The sequence below is a fragment of the Equus przewalskii genome, chromosome 7, assembly GCF_037783145.1.
Source record: "Equus przewalskii isolate Varuska chromosome 7, EquPr2, whole genome shotgun sequence".
Taxonomy (NCBI): Eukaryota; Metazoa; Chordata; class Mammalia; order Perissodactyla; family Equidae; genus Equus; species Equus przewalskii.
The window spans coordinates 8,792,168-8,809,625 of record NC_091837.1 but is presented as its reverse complement, the minus strand read 5'-3'; the positions used below and the strand labels follow the sequence as shown (position 1 = coordinate 8,809,625).

The 17,458-nt window shown below is 50.2% G+C and overlaps 2 protein-coding genes across 3 annotated transcripts in view; one reads left to right on the top strand and one right to left on the bottom strand.

The window, feature by feature from the left end:
- Positions 1 to 6,925, top strand: part of ZNRF3 (zinc and ring finger 3) — a 150,659-nt gene extending 143,734 nt beyond the window's left edge. For both annotated transcript variants that reach the window (XM_070628627.1, XM_070628628.1), the window contains exon 8: positions 250 to 6,925. In XM_070628627.1, coding sequence (XP_070484728.1) covers positions 250 to 2,021 — 1,772 coding nt within the window. In that variant the 3' untranslated portion in view covers positions 2,022 to 6,925. The remainder of the gene's footprint in view (positions 1 to 249) is intronic.
- A 543-nt stretch (positions 6,926 to 7,468) lies between these two features.
- C7H22orf31 (chromosome 7 C22orf31 homolog) lies at positions 7,469 to 10,013 on the bottom strand. Its single transcript, XM_008524988.2, has 3 exons — positions 9,993 to 10,013; positions 8,711 to 9,163; positions 7,469 to 7,979 (listed from the first exon to the last, which is right to left on the bottom strand). The coding sequence occupies exons 1-3, from the start codon at positions 10,011 to 10,013 to the stop codon at positions 7,539 to 7,541; spliced, it is 915 nt and encodes a 304-aa protein (XP_008523210.1). The 3' UTR covers positions 7,469 to 7,538.
- Positions 10,014 to 17,458: the final 7,445 nt, after the last annotated feature.

Here is a 17,458-nt window from a genome sequence, read left to right as displayed (position 1 = left end):
GTATCCTATCCTGTTGCTCTCTGCAAACTCCTGTGGGGAGATGGGAGATGGGCCCTGACAGGTGTGGCCACCTTTCAAATAGAGAAGCTGGTCAGCTCTGGCAGCATGGCTGAGTTTGGTGACACCTTAGACTGGGCACCTTGGCATGTGATCAAGCCTGCTGCTTCAGTCTTTGCCCTGATTCATCCCTCCTAGCCCCTGCCCCCAGCGTGCTCAGCTGCTGACTTTCCTTCCTCCCCTTCTCCCCAGAACAAAAGGGAAACCCAAGCACCATGTGCGTGGAGACCAGCAACCTCGCACGCAGCCGGCAGCAGAGGGTGATCTTGCCGGTGCACTACCCCGGCCGCGTGCACAGGACCAACGCCATCCCAGCCTACCCTACAAGGACAAGCATGGACTCCCATGGGAACCCCGTCACACTGCTGACCATGGACCGGCACGGGGAGCAGAGCCTCTATTCGCCACAAACCCCCGCCTACATCCGCGGCTACCCACCCCTCCACCTGGACCACACCCTGGCCCCTCACCACTGTGGCCTGGAGCACCGGGCCTATTCGCCAGCCCACCCCTTCCGCAGGCCCAAGTTCAGCGGCCGCAGCTTTTCCAAGGCAGCTTGCTTCTCCCAGTATGAGACCATGTACCAACACTACTACTTCCAGGGCCTCAGCTACCCTGAGCAGGAGGGTCAGGCTGCACCCAGCCTCGCTCCCAGGGGCCCTTCCCGTGCCTTTCCCCCGAGTGGCAGCAGCAGCCTGCTCTTCCCCACCGTGGTGCACATGGCCCCGCCCTCCCACCTGGAGAGTGGCAGCACATCCAGCTTTAGCTGCTACCACGGCCACCGCTCGGTGTGCAGTGGCTACCTGGCCGACTGCCCGGGCAGTGACAGCAGCAGCAGCAGCAGCAGCTCTGGCCAGTGCCACTGCTCCTCCAGTGACTCCGTGGTGGACTGCACTGAGGTCAGCAACCAAGGCGTGTACGGGAGCTGCTCCACCTTCCGCAGCTCCCTCAGCAGCGACTATGACCCCTTCATCTACCGCAGCCGGAGCCCCTGTCGCACCAGTGACGTAGGGGGCTCGGGCACCTCTGGCTGGGGGCCTGTCATGCGCCTCGAGGGCTCCCTGCCACCTGAGGAGCTCCTGACAGCCCACAGTCCAGGCGCTGGGCGGGGAGAGCCTTGGCCTGGCCCTGCCTCTCCCGTGGGGGACCGGCTGTCCACCTGCAGCCTTGAGATGGACTACAGCAGCAACTCCTCCCTGGAGCACAGGGCGCCCAATAGCTCTACCTCAGAAGTGGGGCTCGAGGCTTCTCCTGGGGCCACCCCGGACCTCAGGAGGACCTGGAAGGGGAGCCATGAGGGGCCCTCGTGTGCCTGCTGCTGCGAGCTCCAGCCCTCCGCACTGGAGCCCGGCGTAGGAGCAGCGGGGGGCAGCACCTTGTTCCTGGGCACCCCGCTCTGTGAGGGCTGTGGCCCCACAGGTGGGGAGTCACAGCCGGGAAGCTCCCAGGGCCTATATGGCCTTCACCCAGACCATTTGCCCAGGACAGATGGGGTGAAATATGAGGGCCTGCCCTGCTGCTTCTATGAAGAGAAGCAGGTGGCCCATGGTGGCGGAGGGGGCAGCGGCTGCTACACTGAGGACTGCTCGGTGAGCGTGCAGTACACGCTCGCCCAGGAGGCCCCGCCCAGCTGCCACCCAGGGGCCCGGGACCTGAGCCAGCGCATCCCCATCATTCCAGAGGATGTGGACTGTGAGTTGGGCCTGTCCTTGGACTGCCATGGAACCCACGGCCTTGGCCCTTGGGGTGGGACGCCGGGCCTGGACGCCCTGCGGCCCCACAGGGGTCTGGGAGCAGCTCAGGAAGAAGAGCGGGTTCTGTGCTGCCAGGCCAGGGCACCGCTGCCCCCTGGATGTCTCCTGGAGGAGGCAGGGGCCACCAGGGCCAACTTCCCCGGTGCCTCCCAGGACACTCAGGAGTCCAACGCCACAGCCACTGAGGCTGCAGGTGAGAGCAGGAGATGACAGTAGGCCAGAGTCGGGGTCCTCTTCTCTCTCTCTGGTGGTTTTCTAGGTGACTTCCTTTGTGTCTCTGACTTTAAACACCGTCTGTACCTGATGACTTCCCAGTGTTATTCCCCAACCCAGCCTCCTCTGAGTTCCAGACCCACCGGGCCCTCTCCTTCCATGATTTCTGCCCCCAAATGCTACATAAGCATCCCATCCTCATGTCCACAGCAGCACTCTTGAGTTCCTCCCTCTGGGCCCGCCCTTCTCCAAGGCTCCCCACCCAGCTGCTCAGGCCAAAAGCCCAGGCACCATCCCCGGGCCTGCCCTGTCGCTCGCTCACCTGTGTCCTGGGCTACTCCACCTGTCTGTGAGAACCACATTTGCTTGTTTTCCCCCTGTCCAGAAAACTGAACTCCCAGAAAAATGAAACCGAGCAAAAGACATGCAGAATCCAAGTCCAGAATTTATTATTAGACTCAGCAGACATTGCCAAATAACTATAAAATTTCCTAACATTTTGTCTCAGTAATTAAACTGTGCAGGCCAGACCTTGTAGCACTACAAGTTCCACCTCAAAACTGTATTCCAAACTTATCTACTGTGCCTCCCCACCTGCTCTCCCCTCCGTCGGGCCCATTTCCTCTCTCGGGGGGAGGACAGTAGCCTTCTGACTGGTCTGTCGCAAGTCTTGTGTTCCTCATGGCAACCAGGGGAGTGTTTTTTGAAACATAGGTCTATGTCTTTACACTAGAAAACCCTTCAGTGACTTGCCATTTCCTTTCGAATTTTAAAACTGTAAACTCTTCACCCAGTTCTATATGATCTGGCCCCTGCCTACCCCTCTGACCCCCTCCTCCTCTGCTCCCCTCCTTGCCCTATGGCCTCAGTCCTGTTCCTCCAACGTGACAAGTTCCAGCCTCCATACCCCTCTGCCGCTTCTCTCCTCCAGATCTCAGCTTAAATGACGCCCTCCAGCCCCCTCCGAGGTTACTCTCCCACTGTTTCCTTACTTCCCAGGTTATCACAATCTGAAATTATTTTGTTTTGGGGTCTGTACACTCTGTGAAGGGGTCTTCTCCTCTGCTCTTCCCAGTGCCTGCCACAGTGCCTGATCCACATCTTTTCATGCTATCTAAGGGCTTCCAGAAGGCTCTGCACATCCAGTTGCGGGGAGGCCAGCTCTCTAGGAGGCATGTGTGCTCCTAGCACAGAATGAGGAGCTCTCGGAAACGGAGCGCTTCTTCAGCCCTTTACCATATGCAGTCTGTCCAGTCTTAGGAGCTGTCACTTCCGGACAGCCTGCCACACGCTGGGGACAGGCACCCAAGTCCCTTACCTGGTCCCCGTGCGGAGCCCCCGAAGCCTGCCATGCCCGCTCCCTCTCCTGATGATTGTTCTCTCTCCCCCAAGACAGAGATCTCACCCAGCAGAAGGTGGCGGCAGCCCGGGTGCCTGAGCCCAGAAGGAACTCTTATGTGGAAATGGGAACTGCACGGAGACTCCAAATTCTGACTTCAGAAAAAACAGAAAATTTTTTTAGCTTTGACAAACACACAAAAGTGGTAATAAAGAGAGCCCTCCTTCTCAACCCAAAATGTGAGCCACCTGTGGCAAACCCTCCCCCCACAATTAACAAACCAACAGACACAATTCTCTGAGTCCTTTGCCTCTTTTGATAACATGTTATTCTTCTGTTTTGTAAAGTGTGTGTGCTTGGGGTTCCGAGGTGTGTGGGATTGAATTCTCTGCTTTGTTTTTTAAGATATTATATGTAAATGTAAAAAGTTATTTAAATATATATTTTAAAGAACCCTAACCGCCAACTTTTGCTGAAAAAAAAATCACTGCTGCATTAATTGAACCACACCATGTGTAGATACTGTTGTCTCCCCAGAGGGAGCTCAGGCCTTTGAAAAGCTCAGGGCTACACCTGCCTTAGAAAATGAACCAGAAACTTGAAGTAAAGCTAGTTGATATGGGTACAAACTCTGAGGAACAATGCAATGCTGCCTCTTTCTTTCTCGTGGCAAATCCCAACGTACAAACTTTCAGGTTTCCTGGGAAGCCATGCCCCTCCAGCCCACACCTTTAGGCAGCTGATGGAAACAGCTAGGAATAGGGCGGAAGGTCTGCAGCACTGGGGAGCCGGGAGGAGCCGTTGCTACATAAGCCCCATGGTGACAGGGACGCTTCTGCCCACTGTCCTCAGTCTGTCCCCTCGGGTCATCGTTCTAAGTAAAAGGACAATTCACAATCCTGATCTTGGGCTTCCTACCACTGGCTGCAGAAATGGTTTGACGGGGTGTGTGGGGACAAACACCCAGGAGGAATGTACTTTTGCGGCCTTGGTGTCCGATGGGGCTGGGAGAGAGCGCTCTCGTAACCCGGAGAAGGGACGGAGGGCGCGCCGGAGCGTGCCTCTGCGCATGCGTCTGTGTGGGCGCAGCCACGCCCCTCGGCTGCTCAGGCCTCGGGCTGCCTTCCTGGGGGCGCAAGGCTGGGACCCCGCGGGGTCTGCGCGAGCTCCGCTTGAAGATACGGCTCCCATCCCACTTCGCCACCGAAGCACCGCTTCAGGGTTATTCAGGCCTCTGCCTCATGGCTGAAAGTGTTCATCTCGCCTGCAAATGTCTACTATCCTTTTTACCTAATGCACTATTATGTTTTGGTTTTCCATGAGACAGAGAAAGAGACTATCAGATAGTTTAGACCCAAAGGGTAGGTTTTTGTATATTTTTCCAGCCTTTTGTTGTTGTTTTTTAAGAGGGAGGGAGAGTTAAAAACCCAAACCATTTCTTTTTAAAGATGTTTCCATTTTAAAAGGGAGAATCTATTTAAAGCTATTTCAGATCAGGGATTGTCATCCTTTTTGTCCAATGTATTTCTTGTTCTAAAAAATTTTTTTTTAGAAGAAACTAATCACATTAGCCTTGTGCTTGCTGACTCTTCTGGTCACTTTTATTTATTCATTTATTCAGCGGATATTGTCATCTGAAATGCTCATATGCGGACTAGGAACCTTTCGACCTGGCTCCCTGTAGGTGGGGAAATAGAGATCGTGGGTTGCCAGGCAACTGTGATGACTCCTCCGGTAAGGCTCAGGGGAAGTCCCCCCAGGGTCCAGACCAGAACGTTTTGAAAGAGAATCTCACTGTATCAGAATCCTTTTTTCTTAAAAACTCCAGCTTATGATGAGGAAATCTGCCTACTTCTAGCCAAGATTTGACAAATTCTAGCGTCAAATGATTGAGCCTTTTGCCATTTAGGAACTCACTGTGGTAAGATTTGTCCTCCAGCCTCAGTAGTGCAGTCTCTTGGGGGCGGCCCCCCGACCCCCTCACCGCCCCCGGGCTGTGCCCAGCACACCTGTTGGCCAGGGTGTGAGAAGCCCTAAGCTGTTGCCATGTGATCTGGGCTGCCTTTATTTCTCAGGCCAGGAGGAGCAGCTGCTGAGGACAACAGCTTGCATTACATGGGTTTAGGGAAGGGGTGGGGAGTATGGCTTCTAACATGAAATGCAAAAAACAGCTTCTCATTGTTGAGATTTTTTTTGTTGTTTGTGGTTTTGTTTTTTTTGTTTTTAATGCCTTTGAGGGCATATTATTTTCCTTGTCTGAAACCATACCCCCAAAGTGGCTTTCTTTAGCCCAGGCTGGAAAACTGCTCCTCAACAGCCTTAAGCAATAAATAGATGAGTAGAGAATGTGACTTCAGCTGGGCTTGTTAAAATAAATGTGTCTAATTTTCATTTGAAAGAGCAATAGCTACGGATGGCAAAAGAAGCACATTTAACTTTTGTAGTTTACAGGGTGGTAGAAACAGAAAAATGAAACTTTAAATATCAGCCATTGTCTTAAATTTGTGTTGGCTCGCCAGACAGGGAGGTCACCAGGATATAGTAACCAACTATATTAATGCCTCACCATTCAAATAAAAAGAAATATCTTCTTTGAAGTTGTAAAACTCCAGTAATGATGACAAATAGCTTTTTTGTTGGCCTCTCCATGGTGGGTGGGGGTTATCTAGAGGTGGAAACTGGGAGCATAGCATTTTCCATTGAGAACCACCCCCCCAGCCAGAGTGGGAGTGGGACTGCTGGGCGTGGTCCCGTGGTCCAGCCCTGGGTGTAGGACAGCCACGTAAACTGACCAGTGCTACAACCAGTTTAAAATGGGAGTTTGGGAGTTCTGATCAACAAGGTACCTCTTTGTGGTAGACACAGCCCCAGTGTGCTGGCTTTAATTCTCTCAGTCTCTTTGCCTCTCTTCTGAACCCAAGCCATTTTATAAAGCTCCATCTGCTGTCCCAGCGCTCAGACCCTCCCTCATGTGCTGCTAGTTTCTACTCAAAGTTCATGCAGGACTAATGCTTTTAAAATGAGGTCTAAAAAATAATTACTAATCAAGAGAATTATTTTTTAAACAGAACTGCCTTTTTCTATTCTTTATATAAACTCTATTGTGTTGGTCTAACAAGGCACTATTTTAAAATGTTTTAAAAAAATTTCTCCCATAGCACTTAAAAGATATTTTGTAAAGACTTTGCTGTAAAGATTTTGTAATAAAATGGTCTAAGGGCTCCTTCTCTGACATTACCATTTTTAAAAAATGTTTTAAAGGCTAGAAAACAACTTATGTATATTCTGTATATGTATGGCAGCACATTTCATTTATGGAAATATGTTCTCAGAATATTTATTTACTAATATATTTATCTTAAGCCATGTCTTATGTTGAGAGTGTGACATTGTTGGAATAATCATTGAAAATGACTAACATGAGGCCCTGTAAATACATGATAATTGCACACAGATTTTACGTATTTGCCGACCAAAAATGATTTAAAACAAGTTGTAGTCTTCTATGGTTTTGTAACAAATTGTACAAATGACTGTAAAAAAAATACAATTTTATCAAGTATGTGTTACATGTTGTCATTGCTCTGTCTGGTAAAGGTCTGCAGATTCCACCAACAAGAGGTTTGCATGAAGTGATGCCTTTAACTTCAAATCGCTCGTGGAAGCATCCGTATAATTTCCTCTCTTGTCAACATAAAGTTCAGGTTATTGGGGATTTGGGTGGTGTCATGGGAGAGTATCTGATAGAGAGTGTATGGGATTATGTCCTTGAGGTGGTGGTGGTTTTTCTGCTCAGCCCTGTGTGGAGGGAGTGAGGGAAATGGTAGTCGATCCTAGCAGTCCACTTTTTAAAGATGGGGAATATAGGCTGTATATAAACTGTTGACTTCAACTGCCAGGCCTTTTCCTACCCAGAAGACAGCGACCCTTAAGCCCTTGTTAAGGGAAAGGGGCTTGTAGGAAAAATCCCCTAGCATATAGTCCTCGAAATTCCCTAATCACAAGAGTGGAGGGCAGTCCTCAGTCTGAAGTGAATCCCGTACCCATCTGCCTTGTTTCCCTGGGAGGGCAGTTACTAATTTGTAAAGCACTCTGGGATTACATGGAAGGTGCAAAGTGGTGTTTATTTTTCAGACATCTAGCAGAGAATATCCTGATCCCATGAGCTCCCGTTCCTATTTCTCCGTCTTTAACTTGGGCCATTTCTTGGGCATAGTCTCCTCGTGGACCTCCAGCCGCTTCCTGCCTGGCGACAGGTCCTTCTGAGTGCCTCCGGGGGTGGCAGCCTGGCTGCACAGAGCTTTCCAGAGCCTTTGTTTGATGGCCTTGCCCAACTCCAAGCTGTACCTCTTGGGGGTCCCTGAAGGATTCCACAGCATCGGCTCGACCACAGTGTGGTACAGAGCCCGGTAACTCTCTGTGGGCAGGCCGTGGATAGTTAGCGTGTCCTCTGACAACTGCCGTCTCTTTCTGGTTTCAGGAAGCAACGCTCGGCCCTTCCAGGCTGTTGTCCCAATGTCCCGGGGTAGCACTTGGGTGGCAGCCACATGTTCAGCATATCTGCTCTCAAGATCTTGGCAGACTGTTTCTTTTTTCTCCTTTGAACTTTCTTTGCTCTAGCCAGGAAGAAAGCAGAGAAGTCAAAGCTAAAACTTGAGAAGGGAGCTCAGAATAATTATCTGGGATTTGTGTCCCAGAGTCTTGGTTACAGCCACAACCAACATTTGTCTAGCATGTTCTAGTTTACTGAATTCCTTCATGTATACCACGGCATGCGCTCTCCATAACCCTGTAAGGTCAGCAGGAGACAGCTTTAAAGGCAAGGAAATTGGAATTGGTTTGCCCAAGGCCACACAGCTGGAAGGTTAATAACCGCAGTTGTCATCTATTGAATGCCACGCAGGATCCTAAGCATTTACTCTGTGCCAGGCTCTGTTCAAAAGCCCTTTGCGTGTATTAACTCATTTAATCCTCTTGAGACCCTATGAGGGAAAGGCTGTTATTCCCCATTTTGTAGAAGACAAAAACCGAGGCAGAAAGAGACTAAGCCCACAGTTGTCGTCAATTATAGTCAGAGTTGGTATTTGAACCCTGACAGCCTAGCTCCAGGGTGCCTAGGCAGACTGTAAATAGGTAGTGACCCCAGATCTGGTACTCCCTCCACTATATCATGCTGCCTTCCCCGACCCCCATTCCCACCCCCAACCATCCTCCACAGCACCCCCACACAATCCTGTCTTTCAGATTTTCTTCACTTCATATAACTCTCTTAAGCATTAACTGTTCTCTGGCTTACATTTCCCTCTCCCCACTCCATCACATTTCCTCACCCCCAGCCGTCATCTACCTCATTGATGCCTCCTGCAGGCCTCCTGCACCTAGGTGAGCCCGGCCCCTGCCCCACTGGTCGCAGGCTCTTGGGACTGATGGAGTTTCTTATCCTGCCCAGCTGGGTGGCTTTCATTGCTGAATTGTCCTTGGGCTTTAATCTCTTCGAGGGTTTTGCTTCTCCAAACTTGCGTGGTACTGGGCAGCATTTATCCTTCAGTGGTCGTCGCCTGAGCACTAGCTTAACCAGGGAGAACGAACTGGCAATTAACGGATTCTTTACAACTTCCCAGGAAGAGGTGGTACCTGGTGGTGGGGCATTGACGTTCTGCTTTGCGCACGTTCTGCCTGTCCAGATGTTGGTGAGGGCAGGCGAGTCCACATAGCAGTCCTGAAGCCTGGTGTTCAGTAAAATAGACTGTCGGAGTCCATAGGTGGGGATGCTGGCGTCTCGTCTCGCATGGATTGGATGCTAGAATTATATGGGGAAAAAAATGGAATAAAAAAGTCTCAAGCAGAGACTAGAAGGCCTACTTTGGAGGCAAAAGTATTAACATCTTTTTATAGACCATTCCTTCTACACAGCTCTTAGAAATCTTTCTACACCTCCTCTCTCCTGCTCACCAAAGCCTTTCGTACCAAGCAGGGAAGTGATAGTAATTTCACAAGGTCACGGTGATATTCATGCTCTGAAAGAACACAGCATGCTCAGGCTGGAAGTGAAGGGTCACGGGGCATTTATAAGGAATCAAAGACAATTCCCGTCTTCTGGAAAGCTAAGGGAACCCATTGCAGGAAAGGAATGGGAGACAGGACCACTTCAAGGTTCCCATAGGATCTGTAGTGACTCCTCAACCATGTTGCAACACGGAAATGACAGCAGGTAAACTTCTGCCACACCCTGAATACACTTTCTAACCAGACTCCCATGAGCCAAGAGAGCTGCTCAACAGGGAAATATACGCTGGGGTCCATACAAGCAAAAGCACAATGTAAATGATGCTGGTCTCCATTTCCTGGGACCAGCCGTGAACAAGAGAACAATTTGGATAGATTAGAATCACACTCTTAAAAGAGACCTGGCTTTCTAAGAAATGTCATCTATAAAAAATAAAATCACCTTACCTTATTTCGGTTGCCTTAAATTTTATTTTAGCTAGCTTAGTAGGGGGAAGAAATATGTATTTTCTTTTCCCTTTTTCTCTCTTTTTGTTTTGTTTTGTTTTAATATTTCTAGTCACTGTCTTTCTCTGCCTCAGTCATGTATGGGCAAACTGTAGTTTGCTCAGATTTTGGCTCACGTGCTGGCACTTTTGAACCATTATCTCTAGTATTTGTGATGTCACTTTGGTTTGTGATGTGGGTGTGGATGGGTGTTACATCATCGGATTTTATAGTTAAATTATGTTGGAAGAAGTTCTGTTTTATTGTGCTTACAGACTGAGGGACTTCTGAAGTCCTCATTCCCCCCAAAATGGCTTCGGCGAATTTTGAAGGTCCTAACGTTCTTAAGAAGCATGCTTTGCACACAACGTAGTCAAATATGCAGACCAGATTCGTGGATACAGGTGGTGAGATGCATCCTTACATGTGCAAAAGTGCCCTTCTCCATGCACATAAAGAAGGTACTGTTAAATTCTCAGAATAGCTGCCAAGGTTAGGGACCAGAAATGAAAGAACACGTTCCTGCAGCCCTGGGCACCTCTCCCTGCGTGTCTCTCCCCAGGAGACTACATGGTTTCTGGAATGTGGTTTTATTTTACATCCCATGGCAAATGCAGTAATTAGAGCTGTTAGCAGTGTCAAGGGCTTGAAATGAGAACAAAGACGCCTCTTCCTGGGAACTCTTGGGCAATGCCTAGCTCCTTATCAGGTGCTTGTCCTGTTGGTGGTTTTCATTTCTCATATGCAAAATGCCAAAGGAGGCTCCCTCCCAAGGGGGAGGAGAGCGAAATGATGGAAAAACAGAGTATGAGTCTGGCAGGCGTTCCTGGAATCGCATGTGTTGCCTGTCTGATTTTTCAAGTGTTGTCCCTGGAGTGAATCAAAGTCTGCAGGCAGACTGCACCGCAGGCCGTGGGGGAACCACCTCCAGGACGACGGCGTCTGGACCCACAGACGCTTGGGAGGACAATGGGGCCCATTCAGTGGCGAGCCCTGGCCTCACCTCCCAAGAGGTGGGTCAGTTTTAGAGCAGGGCGTTGGAAAGGGTTTGTCTTTGGGAAGGGTTTGCAGATGTCTGGAGACTGGGCAGGCAAGCATCCTTTCAAAGCTGGTGAATCTTGGAGAGGTGGCACCAGGCTCTTGGGCTACTGTCTGCCTTTACTCTGCAGGAAGAGACAGAAGCAAACAGAGGGCAAGAAAGGCATCCTAGAAGCAGGTCTTCTGTTTCTCTTCTCTCCTTCCCCATCTGGCTTTCCCATACCTCCTCTTTCCGGACACTCATCTGTTGTGTTTACTTTCCTAGGCCTCTTACTCAATGACTATGTGACACTACTCTAGCTCTGAGGAGCATTCAGAAGCTCCTTCTAGCACAGAGCTGTTCACATGGACGGCATACTCTGCAAATTCGATCAAATTCTGCCTTCTGTCCCTTCAGTGTAATTCACTTTAATTGACTGTGCCCCAACAGGAAACCCTCATGCTTCTTAGAACTCACCCAGGTTAATCTGGCCTGTGCTGTTGTTTCTATGTCAGTAAAATCCGTATTTATTGAATACGTACTGTAGGCCGGGTACTATTCTAGGCACTTCACAAGCATCATCTCATGAAATGCTACCAATAGTCTTATGAGTTTGGGCACTGTTGCCATCCCTACTTTACAGATGAAGAAACTGACACACAAGGTGCTCAAGAACCATGCCCCAGGTCCCAGAGCGAGTAACCCACAAAGGCTGGACTCAAACAAGGTCTACACCACTTTTGCTCTTAACTACTCAGATCACTGTGATGCTTTGCCTCTCATCTAGTCGGCCCATCCACATACCACCCCTGGCCCCAGTTCTTGTCCTATTCTTGTCGTAAGACTGTCTCTGGGCTCAGGACTCAGTCTTCCTGAGTTGACATCCAAGATCCTTCTCTCAATGAATTCACATCTCTGAGCCTTACTTTTCTCATCTGTGAAATATGGATAGTATAGTAATAGTGCCTACTCCAAGATTACTGTGAGGATGAAATAGGACTACAAATGAAGCACTTGGCATGGCTCCTGGCGCACAGTAAGCACTCAATAAATAATGTACTTATTAAAGTTATTAATATTGTGACCCATTCGCCCATCCGACCCTTTCTTGAGCCCCTGTTGCTCATGGTCTGAATGACATCACCCAACACTTGATGTGAACTTCATCTCAGGTCCTTCACGGGCACCCATCTGGTTTATGAGGATAAGCAACGAGTCTCTTCAAGTGGAGAATGATTCTGATCTGACTTGGGTATCATGACATTTCTTTTCCCATGACCCGTCTTCCCTAAACATTTGTCAGATTCATCGACCTCACAGAAGTGGTGTATTTACAGGAGCTACACTTCCCCCTGGTTGTGGGAGTCGTCCAGACTATCCTATGCTTTGTTAGACAGAAAGGGAAGCGAGTACCTGAGGATACGCTTAGGAGAGTGACTAGTCTTTAACAGGAATTGTTCCATCGAAAGTTGCTCAGAATTATAAAGTCAGGATGGAAAGACTTTATCTGGTCCAGGGCCCGGAAGCCACGGCAAGAGATTCCATCGTTGGTGCCAACACTTGATCCAGAGAACTTGGGGTTGAGGCAGTAGGACTTCCGTGTTGCTGAGAGGCCTGTCCCTCAGTTTGATTCTCCAATGAATCTTTTTATTCTGCTGAGCTCAGTCTAAATAACCTTTATTTTTCCACCCATCATTTGGCGCTGTGCTTCCTGACATATCTAAACCACCACTTCTATTTGGAAACACATCTGCCCTTCTTTGATGCTTAGCCAAGCTCTCCTCACTGTATTTTTAGCTCCTATAATCTTCCTTCTTTCTTTTTTCTTTTCTACTACCTTTCTTCTCTTTAGTTTCTTTTAGCGCCTATTCTCTTTCTGGAGGATCAGCTAATAAAGAGGAAATTGAGCCAATTTATATTAGTTTTTATTTTCCCCCTTTATGCCCCACCCCCCAAATTCTAGTGGAATTTGGTTGTTGTTAATTTCCTCAGAAGACGTTTTTATTTTAACACCCAAGCAATAAACGTCCACACCCATCTGGGGATGTGTCTGAGGTTCATGATGCATAAGGTTTAGGAAAGGAGAAAAACTTTGGATGAGAGAATTTGAAAAGGTTCCTGAATCATGACGCAAAGTCTGAGGACAGTCACTTAGACCATATGTGTGGAAGCCACACCTACCGTGGGCCAAGTCTGTGAAATGAAGGTGCCCTGCCCGCTCGGCAACCCTTCTCACCGGACTCTGGGTTCTCACATGTCACCTACATGTCCCACAGACACCTCTAACTCATGATGCTCCAGACCAAGTTCCTTCTCTCCCCTCACCCCCATTAGAACAAGTCAACTACTACTTCTCTTGAATTTCCCGTCACTAGTTGCCTGACCTAGAAACCTGGGAGACAAGATCAGAAATGGTACTGTGCTGAGCCGAGCCTGAGGCTAAAGGAAAATCAGGATTGTAGATGCTATTTTTATTTAAAATTTTGATATTTTGTTCATCATGGATTTTTCTGGCATTCATTTAGATTTTTTAGATTTTTTTATCTTTCCTTCTTCTCTCCAAAGCCCCTTAGTACATAGTCGTATATTTTAGTTGTGGGTCCTTCTAGTTGTGGCATGTGGGATGCCGCCTCAGCATGGCCTGATGAGTGGTGCTAGGTCTCTGCCCAGGATTGAAACCGGCGAAACCCTGGGCTGCCAAAGCAGAGTGGGGGAACTTAACCACCCAGCCACGGGGCCAGCCCCCATTTAGAATTTTTAAAACATAGCATTAAACTACTGTTTATTAAATATATATATATATTTATTTTTTTTTGAGGAAGATTAGCCCTGAGCTAACATCTGCTGCCAATCCTCCTCTTTTTGCTGAGGAAGGCTGGCCCTGAGCTAACATCCGTGCCCTTCTTCATCTACTTTATATGTGGGACGCCTACCACAGCATGGCTTGCCAAGCGGTGCCATGTCCGCACCCAGGATCTGAACTGGCAAAACCCGGGCCGCTGAAGTGGAACATGAGCACTTAACCACTGTGCCACCGGGCCGGCCCCTATTAAATATAGTTTTAAATTTATTAAAGAATATTTATTTATCTTGATTACTGAGTTTTTGGGACCCCTTAAATTTTGTGCCTGAGGCAAATGCCTCGCTTGCTTCACCCTGATCCTGGCTCTGGACTACTCAGTAAGCATTTGTTGCCAGAACCCCATAGGGACAAGGAGGCAATTCACCATGGGGGTTAAGAGGGTAGGTCTGGAGTCCCTTGCCTGAGTTCAAAGCCCAGCTCCACCACTTTGTGTCTTTTGGGCAAGTCACTTAACCTCTGTGTAGGAGGGGAGTGGTAAGGGTGCCTCCCTCCTCAGGCTACTGGGAGCATTATGTGAATTGTGGAGGCTAGCAGTGCACACTGCCTACAGCTCAGCAAAGTCTTCAGGAAGTGTTTGCTATTGTTATTATAATCAGGCTCCTCTTCCAGTGCTCTCTCCCCAACATGCCCTGTGAACAGAAATCATCCCAACTGGAGTTGCAAAGATACTAAGATGACCCAAACTCCACCAGCTGAGATCTCCCAGCTTCTTGGCAAATCCCGCTGCCCTTAGAGGAATCGAACAGCCTGACTGCAGAGCGCAAGCAGGCCAACAGACACACAGACATCTTCCTGGAGGCCCCGGGGCTGCAGTCAATGTCCTCACTCTTTCCATGAAATAAAGCTGCTAAATGACCGAGGCATGTGAAGCATTGAAATGAATATCTCAGGCTGCTCCTTGCTGGGAGCCAGGACCACATAACTGAGCAAAAGACCTTGAGCCATTAAGAGCCCTGACCTAGACCCGCTCGGCTGTATTTTTAGCTTCTGTGCACTGTTTCCATCACCTGTGCTGGACTTTAAGCTGGAAAAGAGGGAAGGGAGGCCTGGGGAAAACTACAGGGATGTTTCTCATAGCGGCCAGTGGGGGCAGGGCCTTGCACACTATTTCTGAGTTCTGTTGTATAAGCCGGTTTTATGGGCGTGCAACCTGTGTAGTGGCACAGGTCCCTGCACTTAGAAGGGTCCCATGAGGCCGGCCCCGTGGCGCAGTGGTTAAGTGCTCAAGTTCCACTTCGGCGGCCTGGGGTTCGCTGGTTCGGATCCTGGGTGTGGACATGGCACCGCTTGGCAAGCCATGCTGTGGCAGGCGTCCCACGTATAAAGTAGAGGAAGATGGGTATGGATGTTAGCTGAGGGCCAGTCTTCCTCAGCAAAAAGAGGAGGATTGGCAGCAGTTAGCTCAGGGCTAATCTTCCTCAAAAAAAAAAAAAAAAAGGGTCCCATGCTTGCTTTAATGCTTTATTGCAACCATCTTGAAATTCTTAATAATTTTGTACAAGAGACCCCACATTTTCATTTCTCCCTGGGCCCTGCAAATTACATATCCTGTCCTGGTTGTACACAAGACACTGAAGCTAAAAGAAGGAAGAGAGCTTGTACCCACCCAGCGGGGGTGCCTTCCTGCAGAGGGGTGGGAGAGGCCAAAGCTGCTTTTAAGAGGCACGGATCCCCAGACTTGTCCAAATAAACCTTATTTTTAACCTTCTCTCTGCCCTTTCCTATTTCCTCCTCTGAAACTGGGTTGAGATGCAAAAGAACCGTGTAAACTGTAGAGAGCTGTGTCCTGCTTTGCTAAAACCTTTCCCCAACATCCTATTTAAAACAGCCCACGGATCGTTCTCTGTCAACAACATCATTTTCTTGTCTTTGCAGTACTTTTTGCTCTCTGAAATTCACATTTTTTCATGTTGATTGACTGGTCCCATTAGAAAGCAAGCGGTAGGAGGAAGACACGGGCTTGTCTTGTTGGGGCTGTGTCTTCAGCTCTGGGCATGTTCCTCCCTGAATATTTGTTGGATGGAGGAAGGGTCACCTTTGTTGAGTGCTTGCTTTGTGCTGATGGTTCCACCTGCAGCTGCTCATCTCATTCTCCCTGAAGGAGCTCCTGCCGGCGAGTTTGCAAGTTAAAGGTGAAGAGTTCCCAGGTCCTCCCAGGAGGAGATGGTTTTGGAGGTGGGGAAGGGCCCAAAATGGTGCCGAAGAGAGAGGGTGAGCAAGAGTGGGAGACACCATGGTGGGGTGCGGAGGGTGTGTCCCCAGGGACCGGGTGTCGCTGGGTGGGTGGGGGGTGACCCCCTGCTCCAATAAGGTGCCCAGAGTATTTTTGAACTCGGGAATGACACAGTGAAAACAAGGACTGCACAAGATGCTTCTTGCCGTGGCGCTGAGTCCTGTGGGTGGAGAGGGACTGAGACTGAGAGGCCTCGTGGGAGGTAGCTGCTCTCTTTAGGGCCCAGCCTTGGGAGCAACTGGGGGTGGGGGTTGGGGGAGGCGGACCCTGGGAGTGGGCGAGGGGAGCGTTTCGGGGTGGCGAGAGGGGGCGTAGGGGCCAGTGTACCTAAGGCGGGCCCCGGAGCCCGCAGGGCCAGGACCGCCCCAGCCCGGCTCTGGGCGCGGCGAGTCGGCACACGAGGGCAGACGCTCCCGCCGCCGCGCGGGGCGCAGGCCCGCACTTGCAAGCCGGGACCAGGGACTTGAAAGCGCCCGGCGCGCCGCCCGGACCTGCCCCGCGGGGCGTCACCGCGGCGCTTTAGGCGGGAGCCCAAGGAAAATCTCCTCTGTCTGGGGGCAGTGCGGGGGAGGAGGGAAGCCCAAGACAGACCCCAGTGCAGCCAGGGAAGACCTGAGGGGGCGGGGGACAAAGGGTCTGCCACGCGGGGGCCGAGAGTTTAAGCAAGCCCAGCGCTCTCTGAGCCCGTGTCCCAGGCTGTAAGGAAGCATCATTGCCCCATCCACTTCTGCACTTTCTCTGCGTCGGGCGGTCCATTTGCTTCTATCTTATATAATCCTGTGAAGGTCCTTATTCCCATTTTGCAGATGACTGAGGCTCAGACAGAGCAGGAAACGTGCCCCCGTTGACAAAGGATGTGTAATAGGATTCAGAACCCGAATTCAGAACCATTCAGTATGCTGCCTCCCTGCCTGCAAGAATCGGATGGTGAAAGGAACACAACATTTTCGAAGTTCCTACTGTGCGTGTGTAAGTTTCCCTGCATTGCCTCACTTACTACAACCGCTTTGGGAGTAGTTGCTATAACGCCCCCATTTAACAGATGAGGAAATTGCAGTAAGAGCTATTTTTTCTTTAAATCTGACCAAGGTTTTATAGGTGACGGAGGGGGATATGAATCCAGACAGGCTGATTCCAGAGCACTCTGTTTCAAACCACTATGACGAGCCAAGCAGGGAAAAGTGGTTTGCAAACTGCTGTTCTGATTATTACCGCTGCGGTCGAGCCCGCGTGAGGGTCACGACCTGAGCGAAGGTGGAGCAGGGGTCACCGGGCGCCCGGCCCGTTCCAGCCGGGCCAAACCTCTGGGAGGGGACTCGGAGGCGGGGCCCAAGACCCCGCCCTTCACCTGCTGGCCCCGCCCCTATGTCGGACCAATAAAGTGCTCCGCGGGGAGGGGGGGGGGGAGGCCAGGTGAGGAGGGGGTGTGGGCGGGGCCTGGTGCGTGAGTGGCAGGCGCGGCGCGCGGGCGGGGCGAGCGGGCGTGCGC

Excerpts from the sequence above, each read along its gene's own strand:
- C7H22orf31 (XM_008524988.2), bottom strand. The coding sequence starts at position 10,013 with ATGGTTCAAAAGTGCCAGCAC. Across the intron at positions 9,164-9,992 it reads TGGTTCAAAAGTGCCAGCAC|CATCCAATCCATGCGAGACG; the intron begins GTGAGCCAAAAT and ends ATATAATTCTAG. Across the intron at positions 7,980-8,710 it reads CTGCAGGAGGCATCAATGAG|AGCAAAGAAAGTTCAAAGGA; the intron begins GTAGATGACGGC and ends CTTCCTGGCTAG.